The 26,982-nt window shown below is 42.8% G+C and overlaps 1 protein-coding gene across 4 annotated transcripts in view; it reads left to right on the top strand.

Moving 5' to 3' along the window:
* The window catches only part of saxo4 (stabilizer of axonemal microtubules 4), a 183,919-nt gene that overhangs the window by 82,455 nt on the left and 74,482 nt on the right, over nt 1-26,982 (top strand). For all 4 annotated transcript variants that reach the window (XM_072592192.1, XM_072592194.1, XM_072592195.1 and 1 more), the window contains 3 exons: nt 8,101-8,164; nt 15,503-15,615; nt 21,956-22,027. In XM_072592192.1, coding sequence (XP_072448293.1) covers nt 8,101-8,164; nt 15,503-15,615; nt 21,956-22,027 — 249 coding nt within the window. The remainder of the gene's footprint in view (nt 1-8,100; nt 8,165-15,502; nt 15,616-21,955; nt 22,028-26,982) is intronic.

The raw sequence follows: 26,982 nt of genomic DNA, 5'->3' as shown, positions 1-26,982 counted from the left end.
TGTGATCACTGGAAAGAGAAATGGGTCCCATCCCCAAGATCAGATATTCTAATAAGGCTCCCCACAGGCATGGCCTCCGACTTCATGAAATTGATTTTATACCCAGAGAATAAACCAAATAGATTACTCACTTGTATTAAACAGGGCACAGATGTCATTGGATCAGCTAAAAAGAGAAGAGTGTCATCTTATGCCTGCCTGATCCTACCTTCGGGGCAGTTATATTGGGGTCTCTCTGAATGACCTCTGCCAGCGGCTCAATCACCAATGTAAATAATAGTGGTGAGAGAGGGCACCCTTGTCACTGCCTGTACTGATACTAAAATTGTCAGACCTTATACCATTCGTGAGAACTGCTGCTTTAGGGTCACTATATAACACTGCCATCCACTTGGCAAAAACCCGTCCAAGATCAAACCACTCCAGTACGTAAAAGATGTATGGTCAGTCCACCCAGTCAAATGCTTTCTCTGCATCCAGGGAGAATACCAAGCCTGGAATCAACTCTTGCTGGCATACGTGAACCATGTTTAATACTCTTCTAATAGTAGACCTACGACCCTTAATAAAAACCTGTCTGGTCCTCCTTTACAATGAAAGGCAAAACCCTCTCCAACCTCAATGCAGCATTTTTGACAGAATTTTAAAATCCACGTTCAATAACATTATGGGCCTGTATAAAGTACAATCCCTTGGGGCTTTACCTCTTGAGAATAAGAGAAATATTTGCTTCTCTCAGAGAGGATGGGAGGCAGTCCTGATTGTGTGAGTAATTGTACATATCCAACAGTGGCCTGGCCAGCATGTTTATAAACTTCTTGAAAAACTCACTTTGAAATCCATCTGGATTGGACACTTTACCACACTGGAGCTGCATCACTGCCTTCTGTATCTCTTGGATTGTCAGAGGGGCATTCAAAAGAGATGCCTGCTCTGAAGTTACACCTGGATGGTCCAGGGTCTTTTAAAAGGTCTCCAGCTTCGCCAATCTGTCCTCACAGCCCTCCGACCGGATACAGCTCAGAATAGAACTTCCTAAATGCTGCTTTAATCTTTTTGGCGTCGCATGTGAGAGTACCAGCATTCTCTCTAATGGATGTGATAGATTAGGGGGCACTCTTCTTTCTGACCAGATATTGCTAGATATCTACCTGGTTTATCATCACACTCTAATAACATCTCTTTCGCAAAGGAGATTTCCCTTCTTTGCTGTCTGGGTGAGCACAGCAATCAAAGTAACCCTTGGCTAATCCGCTACAACTTGGTTACCGACGGGCTGTCAAAGTATACTGTCTCAGCTGCCTTCAGCCAGGCCTAGAGCATACGCTCTGCTCTCCCTTCTGCCGCTTCCATTTTGCCGAGTAAGAAATAATCAAATCCCTTGCATAGGCCTTGGCAGTCTCCCAGTGCACTGATGGATTACTGGCCATACATAAATTAATGTACCAAAATATTTTAACTTCCCGTGAAGAGTACTCAGTAAACTTGCTATTCTTTAGTACCAATGCTGCGAGCCTGTCCCATTACCTTCGGTCTTAACCTCCATGTACACTGCCGCATGATCAGAAATGGCTATGTTCCCAATTCTGCAAGACAGCACCGAATTCAAAAAGGTCAATGGGGCAAAAAAATGTCAATCCTGGCATAGAACTTATGTGGGTTAGAGAAAAAAGGTGAAATCCCTACCCTCAGGGTGAAGACGTCTCCACACATCCACCAACCTCAGCTCCCTGTACAGGTCCACCAACTGCCTGGATTGCGGGGACATACCCGCAAGGCCCCTAGGCATCATGTCCACTCGGGGTCAACAAGACGATTAAAGTTTCCCCCTATTATTGTATGATGCACCCCAAGAGTCAACAACCTGGAAAGCGTATCTGTTAAAAATATGAGGGGGTGTGCCTGGGGCAATATACATTCAAAGTCCCATACTCCTGTCCAGGCATTAAATCTTTAAGGATCATAAACCGCCAATATTGGTCTAACACTTGAAATGGGAGATTCTTCTGGATGAGTATAGCAATTCCTCTACTTTTTGAGTTAAAGGATGAGAAAAACACCCATCCGAACCCTCCCTGCTGTAACATTGAGTGCTCCTTATAGGCTAGATGTGTTCCTTGCAACAAGGCCACATCGACCCTCTCTTTTCTAAGGCTTGAAAGTATCTTTTTTTCTCTTAATTGGTGAATGACTCCCCTTAACATTCCAGGTGCACCATTTTTAAGAACAGTTAGTCATGATCGTCCAAAACAGTCCTTGACCCCCTGGGAGGAAGTACCCCACTCATAGCGTGCTGAGTGAAAATAGCAAACAGTTCGCATCAACCTGAAAATACAACTGCCAAAACTAGCAAATCAAAACCTCTAACCACTACTTCTACAACAAACCAACATATAACACAAATGAATGGAGACTTTCCCCCTTGCCCACAGGGGACGCTCAGCTCCCCCCACTAACCCCTCCATGACTCCTTCTAGCACCCCAGCCCCAGACAAGACAAAGTAAGAAAAACTTACATGCATCTTATAACAAGAAAATTAAAAGTTGGCGTGCAGCCCATCCCATCCATACTTTAACCCTAGGCACACCAGTTAAAAAAAAATATATAACCCCCCCCGCCTCTCCCAACTGCCCCCACCCCATCCCATTCTAAGAGAAAGAAACAAAAAGAAAATGATGTGAAAAAAAAGGATAATGGGAGGGGAGAGAGAAGGGAGAAGAGAGAGAAAAAAATCCCAATTAAGACCTCTATATATTATAAAGAAAATCCGACATGCAAGCAAACTACAGAGAAAAACAAAGTAAACATTATTGTTCAGTCAGCCAGTCTATTTTAAAGTATCCAGGAAGTCCTTTGCCTTTTCCAGTGAGTCAAAATTAAACATCGACCCTCCGTGGCTGAAACGTAATATCCTGGATATCTTACGGGATACTGGGTATTCAAGTCCCTCAGCCACCTTTTTACCTCATTGAAAGCCTTCCTCTTGCAGATCACGGCTGCGGAAAAGTCTTGGAAAAGTATAATTTGTGATCCTTTGTATTTCAGAACCTGTGGATCCTTCCCCAGTGTTCTTGAGGCTTCCAGCAGCATTTGCTTATCTCTCTAGTGCTGGGATTGCACTAGGACCGGGCAGGGACGCTGGTTCAATCCAGGCTTGCACACTACGACCCAGTGGGCCCACTCGATTCGCATCCGGCCTGCCTCGACTTCTAGCTTCAAAGACTCCAGGAGCCATTGCTCTGAAAAACTGACAAGCTGGCCTTCCTCCTCCTGTTCCGGCTGCCTGACTTGGCGGATGTTTTTCCGATGGCCTTGATTTTCAAGGTTGTTGACCTGCTCTACCAAGGCCTGTACCCAACCCACTGAGGATTCTGCCATGGTTTCAGGGACCATGGTCCGCTGCTCCACCTCCACAACAAGCTGCCCAAGATCTCCTGGTCATGTTTCTGCAGCGTGGCCGAGATTGGTTCCAGCCTGGTCTCGGTCTCCTCCATCGCTGAATTAATCTTCTCTCGGAATTAATCTTCACAAACTCTGAGACCAGGCTCTGCTCCACAGGGAAGTCCCCGGGAACGCTCATGGAGACTGATGCCACGGCTGTAGGCGTGTCCGTTGCTGCGGGGGGGTGGGGGGGGGAGGGTGCCCTGCTTGTTGTGATCCTCGTGGTCCTTTTCTTTTAGTCATTTTTCTAATTCCCTTAAACTGACACATGGCAATTCTGGAGGTCAAAAACTATTAATTTCTACCACATTGAGTATCAAAGGGAGGGTGAGTGCACCACTTTGGGTTCTGACGCAGAGCTCAGCAGGGCAGACCTACTGTATCGCCGCCATCTTGAATTCCCCAATGTATCTCACACTTAAATATAGAGCAGCTATAGATTGGCATAACTTCTGTTGGTGCTGTTCTTCATTTTTTTAAACGATTGATCTATAGTTAATTTGTGGTTTTCCATATGTAAACAAATTAGACACATTAGACTAAGAATTTCTGTTTGATATGGCTGGAAAAAATTCAAAGTTAGTAATCTGTAACAAGTGACAAAAAAAAACATTGAGTTGTATAAGATCTGATGGAAAAGGAGAGTTGTTGCTCTTGCCCGATCTGGCTTAATTGTGACCCTAGCCACACAGTAGTATGATTGATTCAAGACCTCCAAAGTTGCTCTGCAAGCTGCTCAGTTCAAGAAGACATCCCACTAACAACAGCTTAAAGAGAATGTGCAATGAATGTTGCAGAGACATCCCAATCCAAAGAATGTGGTACGATAATAATCGCAGAAAAGCTAAAAGTACCTCCTGTACATCACCTGTATCACCTGAGCATGTTTGCTTTGCTAGACTCCACTAATAGATCAGGCTGGCTGGTTAATCATCAACACAACCTGGAGGGCTAAGGATCTTCTTTGCTTTGATCACTTTCTTGAAACTGTCACATACTATCACCTTGGTTTCAATCTTCCAAGATAATGGATAATTCTCTCAGTTTACTATTTGGTAATGTATGGAATGAAGGAATATCAGGTCTTTCAAATAATTGTCCACCCTTCAACTTTCTTCTCTGATTTTCTCTTTCTGTGTTGTGGTTCTGTAGTCGCTGCAGACAAGATCCTTAGGGTTATTGGTAGGTGGCTTTACCATATCTGATCCAATAGTAATATTCATATTACCATCATTCCTGGTGATGACTAACCCAGTAGCCCCAGATGAAATATGCCAACTGCATAGATTGGAGATTGAACTGTCATACATGGTAGCGTGCCAGAAATAAAGGCCCATTATTTCCAGAGTCAGCACAAAATTTTATCAAAGTACACAAATTCCCATATTTTCCTGACTTTCAGACCAAAGTTGACACAAAGCATGGACCAGGTGCTTCACAAAAATGACTGTTTATTGCAAAAATGGGTTCCTGCTACAGCTAAACAAGTACGAACGATTGACATATATCTCCACCAGGTAAAAACAATGACTGCAGGTGCTGGAAGAGCACAGCAGTTCAGGCAGCATCCGAGGACCAGTAAAATCGATGTTTCGGGCAAAAGCCCTTCATCAGGAATAAAGGCAGAGAGCCTGAAGGGTGGAGGGATAAGATAGAGGTGGGTGGGGGTGGAGAGAAAGTAGCATAGAGTACAATAAGTGAGTGAGGGAGGAGATGAAGGTGATAGGTCAAGGAGGAGGGTGGAGTGGATAGGTGAAAAAGAAGATAGGCAGGTAGGACAAGTCATGGGGACAGTGCTGAGCTGGAAGTTTGGAACTGGGGTGAGGTGGGGGAAGGGGAAATGAGGAAATTGTTGAAGTCCACATTGATGCCCTGGGGTTGAATGTTCCGAGGCGGAAGATGAGGCGTTCTTCCTCCAGGCATCTGGTGGTGAGGGAGCTGTGGTGAAGGAGGCCCAGAACCTCCATGTCCTCAGCAGAGTGGGAGGGGGAGTTGAAATGTTGGGCCACAGGGCAGTGTGGTTGATTGGTGCGGGTGTCCCGGAGATATTCCCTAAAGCACTCTGCTAGGAGGCGTCCAGTCTCCCCAATGTAGAGGAGACTGCATCGGGAGCAACGGATACAATAAATGATATTGGTGGATGTGCAGGTAAAACTTTGATGGATGTGGAAGGCTCCTTTAGGGCCTTGGATGGAGGTGAGGGAGGAGGTGTGGGCACAGGCTTTGCAGTTCCTGCGGTGGCAGGGGAAGGTGCCAGGATGGGAAGGGTGGGTTGTAGGGGGAGCGTGGACCTGACCAGGTAGTCACGGAGGGAACAGTCTTTTCGGAAGGCGGAAAGGGGTGGGGAGGGGAATATATCCCTGGTGGTGGGGTCTTTTTGGAGGTGGTGGAAATGTCGGCGAATGATTTGGTTTATGCGAAGGTTGGTACGGTGGAAGGTGAGCACCAGGCGGGTTCTGTCCTTGTTACGGTTGGAGGGGTGGGGTCTGAGGGCGGAGGTACGGGATGTGAACGAGATGCGTTGGAGGGCATCTTTAACCACGTGGGAAGGGATATTGTGGTCTCTAAAGAAGGAGGCCATCTGGTGTGTTCTATGGTGGAACTGGTCCTCCTGGGAGCAGATACGGTGGAGGTGGAGGATTTGGGAATATGGGATGGCATTTTTGCAAGAGGTAGGATGGGAGGATGTGTAATCCAGGTAGCTGTGGGAGTTGGTGGGTTTGTAAAAAATGTTAGTGTCAACTCGGTTGTCATTAATGGAGATGGAGAGGTCCAGGAAGGGGAGGGAAGTGTCAGTGATGGCCCAGGTAAATTTAAGGTCAGGGTGGAATGTGTTGGTGAAGTTGATGAATTGCTCAACCTCCTCACGGGAGCATGAGGTGGCGCCAATGCAGTCATCAATGTAGCGGAGGAAGAGGTGGGGAGTGGTGCCGGTGTAATTACGGAAGATCAACTGCTCTACGCAGCCAACAAAGAGACAGACATAGCTCTGGCCCATACGTGTGCCCATGGCTACCCCTTTGGTCTGGAGGAAGTGGGAGGATTCAAAGGAGAAATTGCTAAGGGTGAGGACCAGTTCGGCCAAACGAATGAGAGTGTCAGTGGAAGGGTACTGTTGGGGACGTCTGGAGAGGAAAAAACGGAGGACTTGGAGGCCCTGGTCATGGTGGATGGAGGTGTAAAGGGATTGGATATCCATGGTGAAGATGAGGCGTTGGGGTCCAGGGAAATGGAAGTCTTGGAAGAGGTGGAGGGCGTGGGGGGTGTCTCAAACGTATGTGGGGAGTGCCTGGACTAGGGGGGGATAGGACAGTGTCGAGGTAGGTAGAAATGAGTTCAGTGGGGCAGGAGCATGCTGAGACAATGGGTCGGCCAGGGTGGTCAGGCTTGTGGATCTTGGGAAGGAGGTAGAACTGGGCAGTGCGGGGTTCCCAGGCTATGAGGTTGGAAGCTGTGGGTGGGAGATCTCCTGAGGTGATGAGGTTCTGTATGGTCTGGGAGATGATGGTTTGGTGATGGGGGGTGGGGTCATGGTCGAGGGGGTGGTAGGAAGAGGTGTCCTCGAGTTGGCGTTTGGCTTCAGCGGTGTATAGAGGTCAGTGCGCCAGACTACCACTGCGCCCCCTTTATCTGCTGGCTTGATAGTGAGGTAGGGATTGGAGCAGAGGGATTGGAGGTCTGCGTGTTGTGAGGGTGAGAGGTTGGAGTGGGGGAGGGAGGTAAACAGGTTGAGGCGGTTAATGTCCCGGCGGCAGTTGGAAATGAAGAGGTCTAGGGCAGATAATAGGCCAGCGCGGGGTATCCAGGTGGATGCAATATATCTCCACCAGTTAAAACATCTAATCCACTTATATAGTCACTCTCTGCATACTCATATAGACGTGTAGATAACAGACAAATTACAGGTGTTATGTACAGTGGGGAGACTGGGAAGGCAGTTCAATGGTTCTAATCTGTAGGGTTCATTGAGATGATTCTTTTGCTGATCAGAATGCAGTTTCTTAATCTTCTGTCTCTCGGTACTGTCATTTGTTTGCAGGAGGCACAGAGAGACTGCTTCACGATTATGATTGTCTTTGGCTTATAAATTAGAAGTCACAGCTTACAGTAACTGTTGAAGATAAATAAACTAACTTCAAGCTTGGAAGATGCTTTTGACCGTAGAGAAAAGAGACAGTTCCTGCTTTTGTGGAGCTCCAAGTACTTTTGCCAAGCGTTCACACCCATAAGCTATCCAGCTGCCTGGGAGCCAATAACCTTGTTGCTGCAGGCAGAGGACATTTGTCATCTGTATCTGGTCACTACTCCACAGACCATTCAGCTATTTGTTGTTAGCCAAAACTTTGTTAGTATATATCCCTCAGCTCCACTTTATCTGACAGCTAGGCTTCCATTACTGCTTGAACAAGCAGCTATGTAAACAGTACTGACAATGAGAGTCAGGTTATTTGCTTTTAAAAACTGCAGCAAAGCTTGAACAATCCTTGGCTTTTGAAACAGGACATTTCCCATTTTAGTCCACAATCCAAATATAGAAAATTGAAATAAATCTGGTTGTTACTCATCCTCCTTTTGTTCTTAAAGATACTTGGTTATTAAAGATATTTGAAGGATACTTGGTTCTTGAAATCTAATGACAATTCCTCTTTCTGCTTTAGGGGCCAAACTACATGTCCACAGAATACAGTACTAAATACAAACTCAAACCATTGGATTTGCCAGGTATGTAATTATAAGGTATTGAAATATTCATATTGCTTTTTAAAGCCCAGAGATGCACTACTAGTCTCTGCAACAGCTGCAAAAGCTAATGGTGCAAAGAGAAAACATGGGTGACAGTGGACTTTTGTCAGCCTACATATAAAATATGATGCTGTGTTTTTGGGTGTCGTTGCTGAGTGGAAGCAAGCAAATGAGGATTTGCAGTGGGTGGGTGTAAAGAATGGGATTTTGGGGGGCGGGGGGGCACCCGAAGTAACAATGTAGGAGGAGATTTATTTTGGCTTTCTTGAGATACATAAGATTGGAAACAGACCAGTGTAGCCTCACCTAGCTGAATTACAGTGGAGCACGTCAGTGGAGTGTAATATAATTCCCCATTTCAAAGACTGAAGACAGTTCAAGAAGAGAGAATAAGGAAAACTTACCTTTCCCATAGTCACATAAAATGCCCTTTGTAGTTTTGCTACAACTCTTTCAGTACAGTGTTGGGCAGGAACCTGACTGAGATTCTGGGAAAGATGGGCATGGATTTTGGAGGCAACTAATATATTCAATAACTTTGTACAGGAAATTAAAATCACACAACACCAGGCTATAGTCCAACAGGTTTATTTGGAAGCACTAGCTTTTCAAGCACTGCTCCTTCATCAGTTAGTTGTGGAATGGGATCATAAGACACAGAATTTATAGCAATTTCTTCTGCTATAGATTCTGTGTTTTATCATCCCGTTCCACAGTTACCTGATGAAGGAGCAGTGCTATGAAAGCTAGTGCTTCCAAATAAACCTGTTGGACTATAGCCTGGTGTTGTGTGATTTTTAACTTTGTTCACGTCAGTCCAACACTGACTCCTCCACATCATTTGTAGAAGAATTTGGAAAAAGTGATAGTTTGCAATGATGAGGGAATCAAGTTTTGGTTCTGGAAAAGTAACAAAATAAATTCGTCACATAATGCCTGCTGCCCACTGAGATTACTTGAAAAACAGGACCAGAAACCAGAATGATTGTGTGATCGTTATTAGCATGTGAGATTTTGTTCCTTAATAAATGTAATCAAATAACTGACTGACTGAAAACGATATTTTTAAACGTATTTATGGTATTACTACATTACTACAAAGTATGCCAGAAGCAAACAAACAAAGCAAAAATCTGTTATGGACTTTAGTAATTTGAAACAAAAAATGATGAGGTCTCTGGGCCACATTAAAAAATTTGCAAACACTGTACTTACACCGTTAGACCAATTACCAACTCCACTGCAACACAACTTTATTGTAGAGGAAATATGTAAATTCAATATTAAAGTTTTCAGAGATAAATATTCAGCTTCACCATGTGTCATCGAAAATTAATGTAAAATACATTTATATTCTGACAGCTTTTATCCAAGTATGAAATGATGTTTGACCACTCTATTTATAAGAAAGTGGAGCTGAATAAATGCAAAACTCAATTCTCTTTTGCAAATTCAGGTTGAATAACCTTTCTTCTGATTCCTCTGCGGAAAAGCTGATTAAGACAATGAAAGGCTTAGTGGCTTAGATGAAGGTTGTCCCAGGTCCATCTCTGATCCTGACTAAATTTGTTGACTTTTGTAGATAGATAGATAGACAGACAGATAGATAGACGGGCAGACGGATGGACAGATAGAAACGTAGATAGATAGACAGATAGCTAGATAGACAGCCAGACAAATAGACAGACAGATAGATTTTAAGTGTGAGCAGCAGCGGAGGCAGGACGAACTCGGAAGACTGCAGATAAGGTAAGGCAGTTTTTATTAAAATTACTTACCGGTAGCGGGCAGCGGTGTTTTTCTCTTTCACAGAAGGAGCGGGAGCAGCGGAGGAAGTGACGGGGACCAGAGGGGCAGCTGGGAAGGTAAGCAGTGAGTATAAATACTCACTCTTCGACGCCAACGGCCATTTTAAGTGCGAACAGCAGCGGAGAAGGAGCTGGAGCAACAGAGGAAGTGATGTGGACCGGAGGGGCAGCCGGGAAGGAAAGCAGTGACCATATATATCAGCAAGGCGGCTAAACCTGAGACTCTACAACTGTAGTGTCTCCCACCCGCCCTCCTCCTCTAACCTAGTTAATAAGTAGGGAGAGGGGGAGCGACGACTAGGGGACTGCCGGTAATATATCTGGGCAGTGGGTGAACTCGAGACACTACACGTGTTGTGTCTCCCACCCCTTCCACCCTCCTCTAACCAAAAATAGGACTCTGGCTTGTTAAGGTAAGGATTTTTTATTTCTTTATCGGTGAATGGTTAAAAGTTTACTTTTTATGGTTTATCTATTAATTAGTTTTTAGTAAAAGACTATAGCACAGAGGTATCAGAAGGTATTTTAACTCCAACCTATACAAAGTAATAAAGTAATTAACTAAGCAGAGATGGCTGGGCAGGTGATGTGCTGTAACTGTATGATGTGGGAGCTGGCTGATCCCATTGTGAATGGCAGTGACCACATCTGCAGCAAGTGTTGGTTGCTGGAAGAACTCCGGCTCAGAGTTGATGATCTGGAATCTGAGCTTCAAACACTGCGGCACATCCGGGAGGGGGAGAGTTACCTGGACGCTTTGTTTCAGGAGGCAGGCACACCTGGGAGATTAAGTAATTCACATTCAGTTAGTGATCAGGCTCATCAGAGTGTGACTGTAAGTGAGGCAGGCAGGGGGAGCTTGAGTTCAGGAGTGCAGGAGCATCAGCCCTTGACCTTGTCCAACAGGTACGAGATTCTTGCTCCCTATACAGATGAGGAAGAGGGCTCTGGACAGGATGAGCCAGCTGACCACGGCACCATGGTGCAGAAGGACATTCAAGAGGGGGGATGAAAAAGACAAGTAGTTGTTGTAGGGGATTCTATAATTAGGGGGACAGATAGTATCCTATGCAAGCCTGATCGGGAGTCTCACATGGTGTGTTGCCTGCCCGGTGCCAGGGTGCGGGACATCTCCGACCGGCTTGAAAGGATATTGGAGCGGGAGAGGGAGGATCCACTTGTTGTGGTCCATGTTGGGACTAACAACATAGGCAAAGCTAGGGTAGAGGACCTGTTTGGGGATTATCAAGCACTAGGAAGGAAATTGAAGTACAGGTCCTCAAGGGTCATAATCTCCGGATTACGACCGAGCCACGTGCCAATTGGTATAGGGATAAGAAAATTAGGGAAGTAAAGATGTGGCTAAGGGATTGGTGTGGGAAAGAGGGATTCCATTTCATGGGGCATTGGCATCAGTTTTGGAACCAGGGGGATCTGTACCGTTGGGACAGTCTCCACCTGAACTGATCAGGTACCAATGTTCTCGCGAAGAGGATAAATAGGGTGGTCAATAGGACTTTAAACTTCTGAGTTGGGGGGAAGGGAAAGTGAAAGCGACAGGGAGTATGGACTTAAATGGAAAGATAAGCAGGAGGATAGCATGTATGCAGGTGGATTTAACCTTGAGGCAGATTAGAAATGCGACAAAAGGGAAGGATAACTTAGGACATCTTATGACTTCCAATATCTCTAATGATAAGAATGTTAGCATTAAGGCACTTTACCTGAATGCTCGTAGCATTCGTAACGAAGGAGATGAACTAACGCACAGATCATCGTGAATGATTATGATATGGTAGGTATCACAGAGACATGGTTGCAGGAGTTTCAGGACTGGCAGTTAAACATCCAAGGATTTACAACTTATTGAAAAGACGGAGGTGGGCAGAGGGGGGCGGGGTTGCCTTGTTAGTTAAGAACAAAATTAAATCTATGGTACTGAATGACATAGGGTCAGATGATGTGGAGTCTGTGTGGGTGGAATTGAGGAACCACAAAGGCAAAAAAACCATAATGGGAGTTATGTACAGACCTCCTAACAGTGGTCAGGAGCAGAGGCGCAACATGTACCGGGAAATAGAAAAGGCATGTCAGAAAGGCAAGGTCACGGTGATCATGGGAGACTTCAATATGCAGGTGGACTGGGTAAATAATGTTGCCAGTGGATCTTGGAATTCTTGGAATGCTTATAGTATGGCTTTTTGGAACAGCTTGTCATGGAGCCCACAAGGGAGCAGGCTATTTTGGACGTAGTGCTATGTAATGAACCAGACTTTATAAAAGATCTTAAAGTAAGGGAACACTTATGAAGCAGCAATCATAATATGGTAGAGTTCAGTCTGCAGTTTGAAAGAGAAGGTAAAATCAGATGTAATGGTGTTACAGTTAAACAAAGGTAATTATGAGGGCATGAGAGAGGAACTGACGAAAGTCGACTGGAAGCAGAGCCTAGCAGGTAAGACAGTAGAACAAAAATGGCAGGAGTTTGTGGGCATAATTGAGGACACAGTACAGAGGTTCATCCCCAAGAAAAGAAAGATTATCCGGGGAGGGATTAGACAGCCATGGCTGACAAAGGAAGTCAGGAAACATATCAAAGAAAAAGAGAGATCCTATAAAGTGGCCAAGAGCACTGGGAAATCAGAAGATTGAGAAGGCTACAAAAACAAACAGAGGATAACAAAGAGACAAATAAGGAAGGAGAGGATCAAATATGAAGGTAGGCTAGCCAGTAATATTAGAAATGATAGTAAAAGTTTCTTTCAATACATAAGAAACAAACGACAGGCAAAAGTAGACATTGGGCCACTTCAAACTGATGCTGGAAGCCTAGTGATGGGAGATAAGGAAATAGCTGGAGAACTTAATAAGTACTTTGTGTCAGTCTTCACAGTGGAAGACATGAGTAATATCCCAACAATTAAAGGGAGTCAAGGGACTGAGTTGAGTATGGTTGCCATTACAAAAGAGGTAGTTCTAGAAAAGCTAAAAGGTCTTAAAATTGACAAATCTCCTGGCCCCGATGGGATACATCCTAGAGTTCTGAGGGAGGTGGCTGAGGAAATAGTGGAGGCGTTGGTTGAGATCTTTCAAAAGTCACTGGAGTCAGGGAAAGTCCCAGATGATTGGAAGACTGCTGTTGTAACCCCATTGTTCAAGAAAGGATCAAGACAAAAGATGCAAAATTATAGACCAATTAGCCTAACCTCGGTTGTTGGTAAAATTCTAGAATCTATCGTTAAGGATGAGGTTTCTAAATTCTTGGAAGAGCAGGGTCGGATTAGAACAAGTCAACATGGATTTAGTAAGGGGAGGTCATGCCTGACAAACGTGTTAGAATTCTTTGAAGAGGTGACAAGTAAGTTAGACCAGGGAAACCCAGTGGATGTGGTCTATCTAGACTTCCAAAAGGCCTTTGATAAGGTGCCACAAGGGAGGCTGCTGAGTAAGGTGAGGGCCCCATGGTGTTCAAGGTGAGCTCCTGGCATGGATTGAGGATTGGCTGTCTGACAGAAGGCAGAGAGTTGGGATAAGAGGTTCTTTTTCGGAATGGCAGCCGTTGACAAGCAGTGTCCCGCAGGGTTCGGTGTTGGGGCTGTAGCTGTTCACGTTATATATTAATGATCTGGATGAAGAGACTGGGGGCATTCTAGCGAAGTTTGCCGATGATACGAAGGTAGGTGGACAGGCAGGTCATACTGAGGAGGTGGGGAGGCTGCAGAAGGATCTAGACAGTTTGGGAGAGTGGTCCAGGAAGTGGCTGATGAAGTTCAATGTGAGCAAATGCGATGTCTTGCACTTTGGAAAAAAGAATACAAGCATGGACTACTTTCTAAACGGTGAGAAAATTCAAAAAGCCAAAGTACAAAGGGATCTGGGAGTGCTAGTCGAGGATTCTCCCAAGGTAAACATGCAGGTTGAATCCGTGATTAAGAAAGCGAATGCAATGTTGTCATTTATCTCAAGAGGGTTGGGATATAAAAGCAGCGATGTACTACTGAGACTTTATAAAGCTCTGGTTAGGCCCCATTTGGAGTACTGTGTTCAGTTTTGGGCCCCACCCCTGAGGAGGGACATACTGGCACTGGAGCGTGTCCAGCAGAGATTCACACGGATGATCCCTGGAATGGTAGGTCCAACATACGAAGAACGGCTGAGGATCCTGGGATTGTATTCATTGGAGTTTAGAAGGTTAAGGGGAGATCCAATAGAAACTTACAAGATAATACATGGCTTGGAAAGGGTGGGCGCTAAGAAATTGTTTCCGTTAGGCGGGGAGACTAGGACACGTGGGCACAGCCTTAAAATTAGAGGGAGCCAATTCAGAACCGAAATGCGGAGACATTTCTTCAGCCAGAGAGTGGTAGGCCTGTGGAATTCATTGCTGTGGAGTGCAGTGGAGGCCAGGACGATAAATGTCTTCAAGGCAGAGATTGATAAATTCTTGATGTCACAAGGAATTAAGGGCTACGGGGAGAATGCGGGTAAGTGGAGTTGAAATGCCCATCAGCCATGATTAAATGGCGGAGTGGACTCGATGGGCCGAATGGCCTTACTTCCACTCCTATGTCTTATGGTCTTATAGACAGACAGACAATGTCAGAGCTAGAGACCCCTTTGTTCAGATATTGGTCAGTTGGCTAGGGCTTTTACTCGATGACCTACAGTCCTTGCCCCTTCTTAATGTGCTATGAAGCCAGTGACATTATTTGTTTGAGGGGGGGAGGGAATTGGTGAGCAGAGGGGTGGATCTAGGGGTCAGAGACATAAATTGAGAGGTTCAGGGGAATTGGAAGCCAAGGCAGAGTGGCTGCCAGCAGATACCATTGCATAGCTGACAAGCTGCCTGCACAGTTTGACCTATTGTGTCCACTGTACACCAAAAGGCCCATGTGTGTCTGGGTTTTAATTTCCAGCAGCAGCAGGTAGATTCTGAATTGGCCATTTTAGGTGCCTCAATCAGCAGTGTAATGGGAAAGTCTATATGGGCCTTCACACTCAGAACTGCATTCTGAGGGCAAGCATGTGTCTGGGTTTGGCTATACCACCATCCTGTCTAATTAAATTACCTCCCCATCTCCAAGATCATCACCTCTCGAAGCATAAACTTCAACTCATTTCAGCAACAAGCTGAATCAGCTCAGAATCAGTTAATTTGCACACACTGGGGATCAAGTCTGTCACATTCAGAGTGTGTGTCACTCAGACTGGAAATCTTATTTTCTACTGAGTTCTCCAGTGAAACACACATTTCTGAAGTTATCTTCTTTGCGTTTTTGAGCACTGCAGTTCAAGTCAAGATGTGCAAGGAAAGTAGTGATGAATCATTAATTGTTTCATAGAGGAATTGTAGGTGTTTCTGATGGATATATCAAGGTTGACAGAATGAATTTCATCATCTATTCTTCGTGATCTGAACATGTACATGGAATGAAGCAGCATTATATTTTACACCTTTACATTATTTTGGTGCTGACATCTTTTCACTCATTATTTAATGTATTAACAGTTTTCTCCCAACACAAAACCGTGGGGAAAAAGGAGAACAGTGGGTTCACAGAAGGCTCACCTCTGAAACCCATCACTTACAATCATCCGTTAGCATACCAAGGTGACCTGCCGGTGAGTTATGCATTGAAATGATTCACAATGCTTTCAGAAAATGCAGCACATGCACAGCTTCCCAGTGTTTGTTTACATCTCTTCTGAAGGTAACCCATAGAGAGTGCCCCAGGGGCATCAATGTTTAAGTGTACTGTAGTTGGCACAAGAATTTCAGTGAAATATTTGGCAGATTGTGAATGAAATGTATAATGTTCATCTGAACGTTTAATAACATCCAATGGTGCAATGACAAATTCTGTCCTTCAGTTGCAACTGGTGAGGGCACATTGAATTTCCTGCTTGCTATCACTCACTCTGAGAGTATTTCAATGTTATCTGGCAATTTCTGTGTTTCCCTTGACTGGAGAATGGAAGAAAGCAATGGAGTCAAGTTACTGTAACATTTATGGTGATTCAGAATCCCTTCAATTTAAGATTGTCCTCAAAATTCACTGCTCCCATGAGGAGGTTGAATAGTTCATCAACTTCACAAACACCTTCTACTCTGACTTCTTGGACACCTCCTTCCCCTTCCTGGACCCCTCTGTCTCCATTTCCAGTGACCAACCCAACCGACTCCTACCGTTACTTGGACTACACTTCTTCCCACTCACCCCCACCCCCCCCCACCCCCGTAACTACGCTATCCTTTACTCCCAATTCCTCCACTTTTGCCGTATCTGCTCCCAGGAGGATCAGTTCCACTCCAGAACATCCAAGATGGCCTCCTACTTTAAAAACTGCCATTTATCCTCCCACATGATCAACAATGCCCTCCAGTGCATCTCTTCTACTTCCTGCACCTCTGCCCTTGAACCCCATCCCTCCAGCCGCAACAAGGATAGAACTCCCGGTCCTTGCCTTCCACCCCACCAACCTCTGGATACAGCACATCAACCTCCACCATTTCTTCCACCTACAGTCAGACCCCACTACTAAAAATATATTTCCCTCCCCACCCCAAGTACATTCTGCAGAGAACATTCCCTCCACGTTAGATCTAAAGCCCCCTCCCCATCCCACCCTCCACTCCCGGCACTTTCCCTTGTGGCCGCAAGAGGTGTAAAGCCTGCGCCCATACCTCCCCCCTCACCTTCATCCAAAGCCCCAAAGGATCCTTCCATATTTGCCAGCGATTTTCCTGAACATCCAAACACCTCATCTACTGTGTCCATTGCTTCCGATGTGGTCTCCTCTACATTAGTGGAGTCAAGATACCAACTCATGGAGCATTTCAGAGAACATCTCTGGGACACACGCATCAAACAATCCCATCGCCCTGTGACCAACTGTTTCAACTCCCTCTCCCACTCCGACTGGGCCTCCTGCACTGCCAAATCCTAGCTACCCAATGCCTGGAGGAAGAAAACCTCAGCTTCCACCTTGGAACCCTCCAACCACACGACATCAATGTCGATTTTATCAGTTTCCTCATCTCTCCTCCCCCACATCATCGCAGATCCAACCTTCCAACTCGGCACATCTGTCTTGAACTGTGCTACGTGTATATCTTCCTTCCCACCTATGCGTTCCACACTCTGCTCTAACCTATCACCATCAAACACCACCTGCATCTTTCTATCCTCTTCCCAGCTACCTTCCCCCAGACCTATTTATCTCTCAGCCCCTTTCCCACTACCACTTCCCCATCCCCCAACACGCCTGATGAAGGGCTTATGTCTGAACCGTCGATTCTCCTGCTCCTCGGATGCTGCCTATCCTGCTGTGCTTTCTCTAGTGCCACACTGTTCGGCATCGCTCCTAATATCTCCCAATCAAGTTTTTTCTTGTTTGGCTTGATGCTCATTTACCTGAACGTGCCGCTTTGAAGGGTTTGGATATATTTTTACCTTGCTGGTATTATACAAACTCAAATTATTGTCTTCAAATTTTGTGCTTCCTTGTGTATATTTAATGGTAGACACATCTGTTCTTCCCAGTAGCATTTATATTTCAGGCATGAATCATTCCTGAAATTTTCTGGCTAGAATTTTCTAATAATGATTCCTCTAGACACTGGTGGTGCTAAAGATGAGAGAAGTTTAAGTTGACAAGAGCACTAGAAAAGAAACATACTGCATAATGTTAAAGTACAGTGCTGCACTGATAATACTAGTAGTGACATCGAGTAATAATTCCCTGATACAGTATGTTGGCACCTATAGCTTTCAGATAAGAGTTCATCCCCATTATTCTATAAATTGAATTCTTAATCTATGTAATTCTCTCACGGGGATTGTAAAGAGATAAAATAAAGCCAGTCAAGGCTGTCTTTTCACTGCTAGTACATGAAGAATGGCTATGAGTTAAGAACCAACAAGAAGGTATTGCCTTTACTATCTCAACCCTGAGGATGAGAACAATGCTGCAGAAAAATTATCCCTTTCTTTCTTTCAGAGAGGTGATAATTCGTGGACAAGTTGTGGAAAATAATGCAATGCCCTGCCAAAGTTTTAGCAACCCTTTGGGGGTCAGGTCATCAACATTTGACACAAATTAGCAATCTCATTCAGAGCAAATGATCATACTGAACCAGTTTGATAAGAGGTTAATGTAGCCAGCACATTTTGGTACAGATGAGAGAGCCTTAGTTTTATTCTAATCTATGCTTTAGAGTGGGTAGTGCTTGAAGTAAAACGTTTCAGACAGCCCTTTCCCTTTGTTTAAAGTACAGAACACAGATAAATGCAAACAGTAAGACTTGGTTGAGACTGACCAGAATTTGAGGAGGTAATAAGGAGTTTTAAAGAGAGTAGTGTAATTGATGTAGTCCATCTGGATTATAGCAAGGCTTTTGATACGGTTCCACAAAGCAGATGGATCTCAAAAGTGAAAGCCCCAAAGGGTCGAAGGAAAATGGCAGGTTTGATCCACAAATGGCTCAGTCATAAGAAACAAAGAGTTTTGATCAGTTTGGATCTTTGTATCTGTTGTTGCCTGTAGAGTTCCACATGGCATAGTTCGTAGGTCACTTACATTTTATGACAAGTGTCAATTTTATTTTTATTCAGTCATATATGAGATTTGGGCATTATTAACTAGGCCCACTAGAATGTATTGCCTATTTTGTAATTGCCTTTGAGGAAAGGGCAGTGAGCCAACTTGCTGAACCCCTGAAATTCTTGGGATTATGTACACTCTGAGTGTTGTATCTTAAGACTGCTTAGTTGGACATGAATCAAATGGATATGATTAAGCAATTTGCAAACAACACACATAACTGGTCATGTGGTTGAAAACGGAAATAATAGATTGCGGGAAAGGTATCATTGTGCTCTATCAGCTGGACAGAGCAATAGCAAATGGAGTCCAGCCTGAGATGCGACCCTGGGGGAAGGCTAACAAGATCTGATATACAATTAAGTGGCAAGACACTGAGAAATGCAGAGACACAGAAGGATCTTGTCCAAAGTGAACAGGTAGGTCAAGTGGTCAAGAAGGTATAAAGAAACACAGTAAATATTGGAGAACCTCAGCAGATCTGGCAGCATCTATAGGCAGAGAAATAGGATTAAGTTTCGAGTCCAATATGACTCTCCTTTCAAAGAAGTCACATTAGACTTGAAATGTTAACTTTGTTTCTCTCTCCACAGATGCTGCTGAGTTTCCCTAGCATATTCTGTTTTTATTACAGATCTCATATACTCACAGTACTTTGCTTTTATTTGAGGTATATGAAACATTTGGTTTTATTCACTGAGACAGAATATAAACAGGAATGTTATGTTTGAATAAAACTAAAATGCTGCAGATATTGCAAATTTGAAACATACACAGAGGATGCTAGAGAAACTCAGCAGGTCCTGCAGTATCCGGAGACAGAGAAACAGAGTTAGGATTTCAAGTCTAGTATGGTTGCTCCTCAGAACTGAAAGGAGTTGGAAAATGGTTACCTTTATACTTTTGTCAGAAGTGGGGAGAACCAGGGAGTCAAATGATGTGGACTCCCAGTGCAAAAGACAAAGGGGCTATTCAATGGGGTGGAAGTGAAATAGATGTGTAAAATGGCTGTAAATTGAAATATGGAAGAGTCAAAATGGCTGAGAGCAAAGTAAACAAGATATACACAAGCCAAAATCATTGGGGGATGGATGTAGTAAGAAGTGGAGGACTGATGTCATGAGGTATGACTCTGAATGGTGGGATTCAGTATAGAGTCCTACATGCTGTAGACTGCTGAAGAAGAAAATGAGATGTTCTTTGAACTTGTGTTGTGCTTCATTGGAAATCTATAGCATGCCCAGGACAGAAGTGTTAACATGAGAATAAGGGTTTTATTGCGAGGTTATGCTTGAACTACATGTTGGAGTAGTTCTTAGCGCAGTTCTGGTCACTCAGTGATAGGAAGGATATGATTTTATTCGAAAGTGTACAAATGAAATTGATGAGGATGTTGCGTAGAGTAGACAATTGTAGTTTTGAGGAAAGATTGGATAGGCTAACTTTAGACTTGCTTTGGAACAAAAGAGGTTGAATGGAGACCTAATTGAAGTGCGTAAAACTGTAGAGTAATCGAGACAGAATGGAAAGAAAGGCCCTATTCATTTTGGTTGAGGGTTTGTAAGGCGGGGATGTAGACATAGTGGTAGTAGGGTTAGAAGAGATTAGAGAAGAATACTTTTCATCAGACTATGGTGGAGATCTGGAATTCACTGCCTGAAGGGATGGTGGAGGCAGAAACTCCTAAAACATTTATAGAAGTACTTGGATTGGCACTTAAAGTATCTACAAGGTCATAGATGATGAGCAGGAAAGTAGGGTTAGCTCCTACTGACTGTGCACAGCCATAATGGACAGAATGACCTTATTTCATGCTACAAATTTCCATGATTCCGTAAGTAGTATGTTACTCAGTTTTTAATACATATTACACAGATGATCTGAAAACACAGACATGCTCTGGAGACCTGCAACACTACCAATCAGCTCAGAATCCTACAGAATCACACTGACCACATCAAAGGTGAAATTTTCCTCCTGTCGCCCAGCTTTGCACTTCACAGGGATTTCAGGATGCAAATGGGCAGGATTAACTGTGGAAAGAGTTTGTATTTCTTTATGCTGCCATCAAGAGCTTTAGATATCAAGGATTTGAAAAGAAACCATAGTACCATATTTTACACATACTATTGGATTTCATCTTCCAGTGACCACCCAGAAAATGAAATAAAAGACGTGAAATGTTCTGTCCCAGTTCATCCACACAGTTTTAATAGATCTACATTAATTTCCCACCAAAGGAAGGGTCTATGAATTTTAGGGCTACATTGAAATAGCTGAAACCTTTAAAAACAAACATACACCATCACCAAATGGAGAAACATGTAGCTGTAATCTCAAGGGTCTTGCAGTGTCTCTATCTCTGGGCCAGAAGGTCTGGGTTCAAGTCCCACCTTCCTAGAAGCAGAACATGGCCAAAAGGTTTGATTAAAATAACAATAGCTGTAAAATTGAAATGTTATACACTTCAACCAATTTGTTACAGTCTCTTCATCACTTGTCCAGCTTACCTTGAATTGAAGTGCAGGTATAAACTTGATTTGGAAGTGCTGGTTTGGACTGGCATGTACAAAGTTAAAAATCACACAACCTGGTGCCTGTCAGCATTACATCTGTTACTTTCTGTTCTCCAAGTTAGAATAAAGTAAATGCCATTACTCATATGACAATACAGAGGAACCTCGATTCTCTGGCATTCGATTATCCGAATATCAAATTATTCGCAAGATCGCAAGGTCTGATGCTCGGCTAAACTATGTTATCTAGCATTTGGTTATCCGGAATTCAACTAACCAAACGAAATACACCCTGCCCATGTCCTTCGGATAATTGAGGTTCCTCTGTATTCCATATCATTCTGCCTGTAAAAAAATTATAATATCTGAGCATAAACATAAAATATGCTTGAGAACATTTCCATCATTGCCCTTTGTAATATAATTATACAAACTTTCCATTCAGTCCTTTCTTGTGTGCTATTATCATAAACAATCACAGCCTGTTCCTTTCCAGTTTGACGTGTTGTGTTTCTTATAAAGAGAGAAAAATCCCTACTTATTGAATCAAGTTGACCTTGATTTGAAAGTACTTCAGATTGATATTAGTTCTCAGTAATGAATGATAAATATGGTCTCCCAGTGCTGTCCTCAAATGACAATAAACTTGAACAAAACTGTTTTTTCAAGAACAATTCTCAAGACTGGGGTTGTTTGTTTTCTGCCAATGGGTTTGTCTCGTATATATTATAATTGAAAGAAATGAGCATTCCTGATGCAACATTTATTTTGTCTATATGATGGCATGGATTTTTAAAATAATCAGTTATGGTTCCATTTGAATAGAATTTGTTTTCTTTTAGGGATATTGCACAGATCGACCAACTGGAATCTCCATCACAAAATTGGACTATCTACCTTCTGGAACTTTACATGTATGTAACTCCATACTCAAGGCGGGACACTTTAGATGTGAAGGAAATGCAATTAAAAACAAACGGTTTTCTCAATATGCAACCTGTATCCCAACTTGGTATTCAAAAAATTGTAGATGAAAATGCCTGTGTTTCAGTTTGCTTACATCATTCAGCGTATTCATGGCTGTCTGCAGTTTGTAAATTTTATTTTCTCCTTGAGCTGAGTTGCCAACTCATAGGAAAGAAAAAGGCCCTAGCAATTCTTACCTATTTAAGTTTTAAAATATTGGACCAAATTTTCAGAGGAGTGGCAATCTCTTGCATTTTTGAGATGTGATTTCACTCAGAGTTCCCTCAGAAATGTGGAGCCATACTTCCATTATGACGATTCTACCACGGCACAGAACTCTAAAGGGAAGGCAAACCCCATCCTCTTGTCAGAAGTCACATGACACCATGTTATAGCCCAATAGATTTATTTGAAATCGCAAGCTTTTGAGTGCTGCTCCTATGTGAGGTAAGTGACTTCATCTGATGAAGGAGCAGCGCTCCAAAAACTTGTTATTTCAAATAAACCTGTTGGACTATAATCTGGTGTTGTGTGACTTGTGACTTTGTCCACCCAGTCCAACACCGGCACCTCTACGTCATCACAACCCCTTCTGACAGCACTTATCTGCCGAATTCTGACATTTAAACGTTCTGATAGCCACTTTGATACCTATTGTCAAACGTTATATGTATAAGGTTAGTGAGATATCGGTAAGGGGTCAGGCTTGATTCGCAGTTCAGGAGTCAGGCCAGGTCTGTTGGTTGGGAGTTGACAGGTCCATCGGTGGTGGTATCAGGTTGGGTCTGAAGAGGGAAAGATGGTATGTAGGGTGCCTGGTATAGAGGGTAGAATGCTAGTGTTCCCATTAGGACTAGAGAGTATGGTGCCAAGGTTAGGAACCCATGTGGGTAGGGGCTAGGGTGCCTGGGACTGGCTGTCAAATGCGTAGGTAGTAGGTTTCCTGGTATTCAGGATGCCAACTGGGTAGAGTGCTAGCTAAGTAGCAGATAGGATACCAGGTACATAGGATACCAAGTGGGACCGGGATAGGATGCCAAGTGGTTAGAATTCCAGGTTGTAAGGGGACAAAGTAAGTGATTCATTGATTAGGGTAGTACTGGATGGTGGTAGAAATTGGGTCTAATGTGGGGGATACACAGGGTGGGTGTCAGGTCATGTGGGTTTGTGTCCAATGGTGGCACAAGGGGAGGTGTTGGTTGATGTTTGAGGCAGGGATGGAGTCGGGTTGGGTTCGCCTGCAGGGAGTAAGGTCAGGTCCAATGGTTGGGATGTGATGGGTCCATTGGTGGAGTCAGGTCGAATCTGTGGCATGAAAGTGGCATTGGCTCAAGGTCTGAGGGGTATAGGTGCCATGGGGGAAGGTGGGTGGTATCTAAAGTTAATATGGAGCCAGGTTAATAGTTACTCGAGTTAGGTTATGCATTTAATAGTTTAGTATTTCTGGAATAAATATTTTACTTAATTATTGCAGAATCCTCTGAAATCTCCAATTTAAATTGTGACCTTTGGAAGGTTTCAGGTGTGGGGGAATTGTTCAGTGGGATTTCCTGAACAACTCTTATGGAACCTGATGTATTGGCCTTTCTTTCGGGTTCCCATGAGTCACTCTGACCGAGGCTGAAATAACAACTACCTGACAATTGGAAAATCCAGACAATGAGTGCTGTAGCCTTTCTCAGTTTTGGAGGAGAAATAGATAATACTGTTAGGACCAGATGAGAATGGGTCGATTGTTTCTTAGTCCTTATTTAACCCTAATAGGTGTTAATTTAAATAAAAATAATGATGTTGTGTCGCCAGTTCAGTGCGTTCTTGGCTGTGTGCAGTTTGAAAGAATTAAGCCAGATATGGTATTCTTGAATGAAACATGATATAGGTTAGCTCTGTTATGCTAAAGCCCACCCAGGTTAAAAAACAAGTTACTAAAAGGTACAAATACCTCCTTATTTCTCATGAATGAATGCAAACACAAGTCAAGATGGATTCCCAGATTAAACGTGGCCCAGAAAGATGCAGCGCACTGATTTGTCTCTGATCTGATTGTGGTTTTCACTGTGGTCTGTATATAGGCTTTTTCTCCTGGAATCAGTGCTGTAGAAAACCGAAAGGCTATTAGTTGAAAATCTCTGTCAGTTGTAGGGATATAGAAATTGTTTTCAAAGTATTAGAGTTCAGAACTTAGATGAAATGATGAGAAAAGAGAGATGGAGAGACATGCTCGATCCAGCAGCTCGTTATGTTCTCTGCACCAATCCTAATTAAGTAACAATCACACTGAAGATTGTATCGCATGATCTCTGTCAATGTTGATTGATTATTCTGAAAAAATAAAATAAGACTAGCTCATGTCCCGCATTGTTTCCCTTCCACTATTGCTTCAAAGCTGTGCTATAGAGGTGTGTGTTAATGTTCAAGTTGAAGAGACTGAGTAATTGACAATGTAAACAAAGGGTCTAGACAAAAAGACAGTCATAGAGAATGCAGTTGACATGTGGACTACCAAAAGGTTTTGGTTGTATCAGCTGTAAATAAAGTGTTTAAAGAATATTTTACAATAACCTATGTCACAGAGTGAAAAGAACCTAGTTCAGCCATAACACACAGATAATATGAAGATGCAAACATGACAGCAGAAGTTTGAAATAAGGATGTTGTGAGTTTGAAGCCCACAGGTGAAAACCTAAGACCGATGATTTAAAAGCTTAAGCTCAACTTTGAAACCAAGAAGGAAGCAAAAGAAGGGTGTACTTTGATTGGATGGTAAGGATGTCTGCATCAATTCAACATTCACTACCGTTTCTCCTGTCATTCACTAATATGGATGACCCACACAATAGGAGCTATGGAAATGGAAGCTATGAAAGTGCTTCAGGTTCCCAGGGCAATTAAAGCAAAAAAAAAGCACTATGTCTTCTGTGTGCCATTAAGCTGATAACAGATGATGTCATGGCAAAGCAAGGAGTTAAGCATACCCAGCAATCCATGACATTGCCAGAGTCCTATTACATTGTTCCTATTTCGGTCACAAGAAGGATTTGATCATCCCCCAATTCTATTCTAAGTAATTTCTACTAAATAATAAATAGTTATGGCTATATGAGCTTAAAAGACTGGCTATATAATTTAATTAGTACTCAATGAAGTGCTACCAGATGTTTTGCAAACTAAAGACGACTTAACTTTTGAATGGGTTGTGGCAGGTAAATCTACAGAAGCAGAATCAGGATGAACTTTGGGGAGATTCTGGCCCAACAAAGAAAATCTTGATAAAACTAGGTTATTGAAAGATCAGGAAAAATTGTTTCAGCCATCTTGATGTGCTCGTGATGAGGCATCACGAAAAGTTCACCACAGAGTGGAATGACCAGCCAAGGAGCCAAATGCTTTCTCTGTGACAAGAAAGTAAGTTTTATACAGTTCTGTAGATCCAAAACTCAATTTCAAGGTGGAACATGCTTCCAACAATTATAGAAAATGACATAAACTGAAAATGAAGGAATTAGAGCTGTATGTTTACTAGGAGAAAAGAAAGATCCCAATTAAAATGTTTTAATCAACTATTACTTCAGCATATCCTCAGCACCAAAAATCTTTCAGAGCTCAATTCCAACATCCTTGACAGCAGAGAAGAAACCATTCTGCAACATGTACTCTGTGCTCATTCAGGGTATTGCTAAATGAGAACACAACCATTGAGTCTAGGAGGTATTAAAAGTAAAACAGATAGATCTCACTCTAAAGAAGATGTGTGAATTTGAAAGAACTACTGTCAGATAAAAAAAAAGTCCACTTTAGATACTTGACAAACACAAAGAAGCGGCACGCGGTTATTAAAAAGGAAGCATTAGTAGCCATATGGGCCTGATAAAGCTGTTTTTTAAAAACAAATTGGTTGGTGTTACAGGATTAATAGATTTTAATTTTGGTTGACTCTCCTGAAGTGAGGGACATGGAAATCCTAAGCAAGTGCTAAACCTAGTTTAACAAAACGGATGGGGCTACAAAGTATTTCTGAAATATAAAACAGAATAACAAAAAGTTACAGAGATCTGTTGTAAATTTTATAAATAATGGCCTTCATTATATTTAGGAGCATAAGGCAATTAAGTTGAAAGTGCTTCTTATTTGAAGGTTTAGGTACTTATGTGTGCAGATGCATATTTATTTGATAACATAACAGAAATGACTTCAAATGCTTCACCCACAAGGAATTATTTTGCATTGAAATACAGTAACAATTTTATGTGCAGCCATGTCCATAGAAAATCCGAGATTAATGCTTGGAGAATCTGTCCATTGATTGTTCAGTGGTAATGAATAACTCCTTATTCTGATTGGACTATTTTCAGGGAAGTTTTACTCTCCATTGGTTTAACACTCCATCAAAAGTAAAATACTGTTTTCCCTCAATTAATTAGTTTTAGTTGAAAATATGAAAATATTCATGTCTTCAAATGCTTTTGCAAACTTCATGCATCTTTGGTATCTCATTTAAACATGTCCTTCTCTGTTAACTGTTTTAATTGGAGTTGTTATGCACAAAAGCTCTTTGTTGTTATTTGTTCTTGGAGAGTGGTTGATGCTGACAATTGGGCACATTTATTGCCAATCCTAGTTTTCCCTTGACATTATAGTGGTGGTTTCTCTTTTATAGCATTTTCTTGTTATTTAAATGGCTTGCATGAGGTTATTTGAAGTCATACACTAGGTTTACTTTCGACTAGAATGAGTGGATGGCAGTTTCTGTCTCTGAACAACGTTATAGCTTTTTACAATGTTCTAGCAACTTTCAGGTTATTTTAATGATATTAGACCACAACTTACCAAATTTGTTGAATAGACTTTCTTGGCATGCCACTGTGCAATTTGTTGGTCAAGTATGGTCATACATAAAACACTA

Source organism: Chiloscyllium punctatum, chromosome 22 (assembly GCF_047496795.1).
Source record: "Chiloscyllium punctatum isolate Juve2018m chromosome 22, sChiPun1.3, whole genome shotgun sequence".
NCBI lineage: Eukaryota > Metazoa > Chordata > Chondrichthyes > Orectolobiformes > Hemiscylliidae > Chiloscyllium > Chiloscyllium punctatum.
This window is presented reverse-complemented; position numbering and strand designations above follow the sequence as displayed.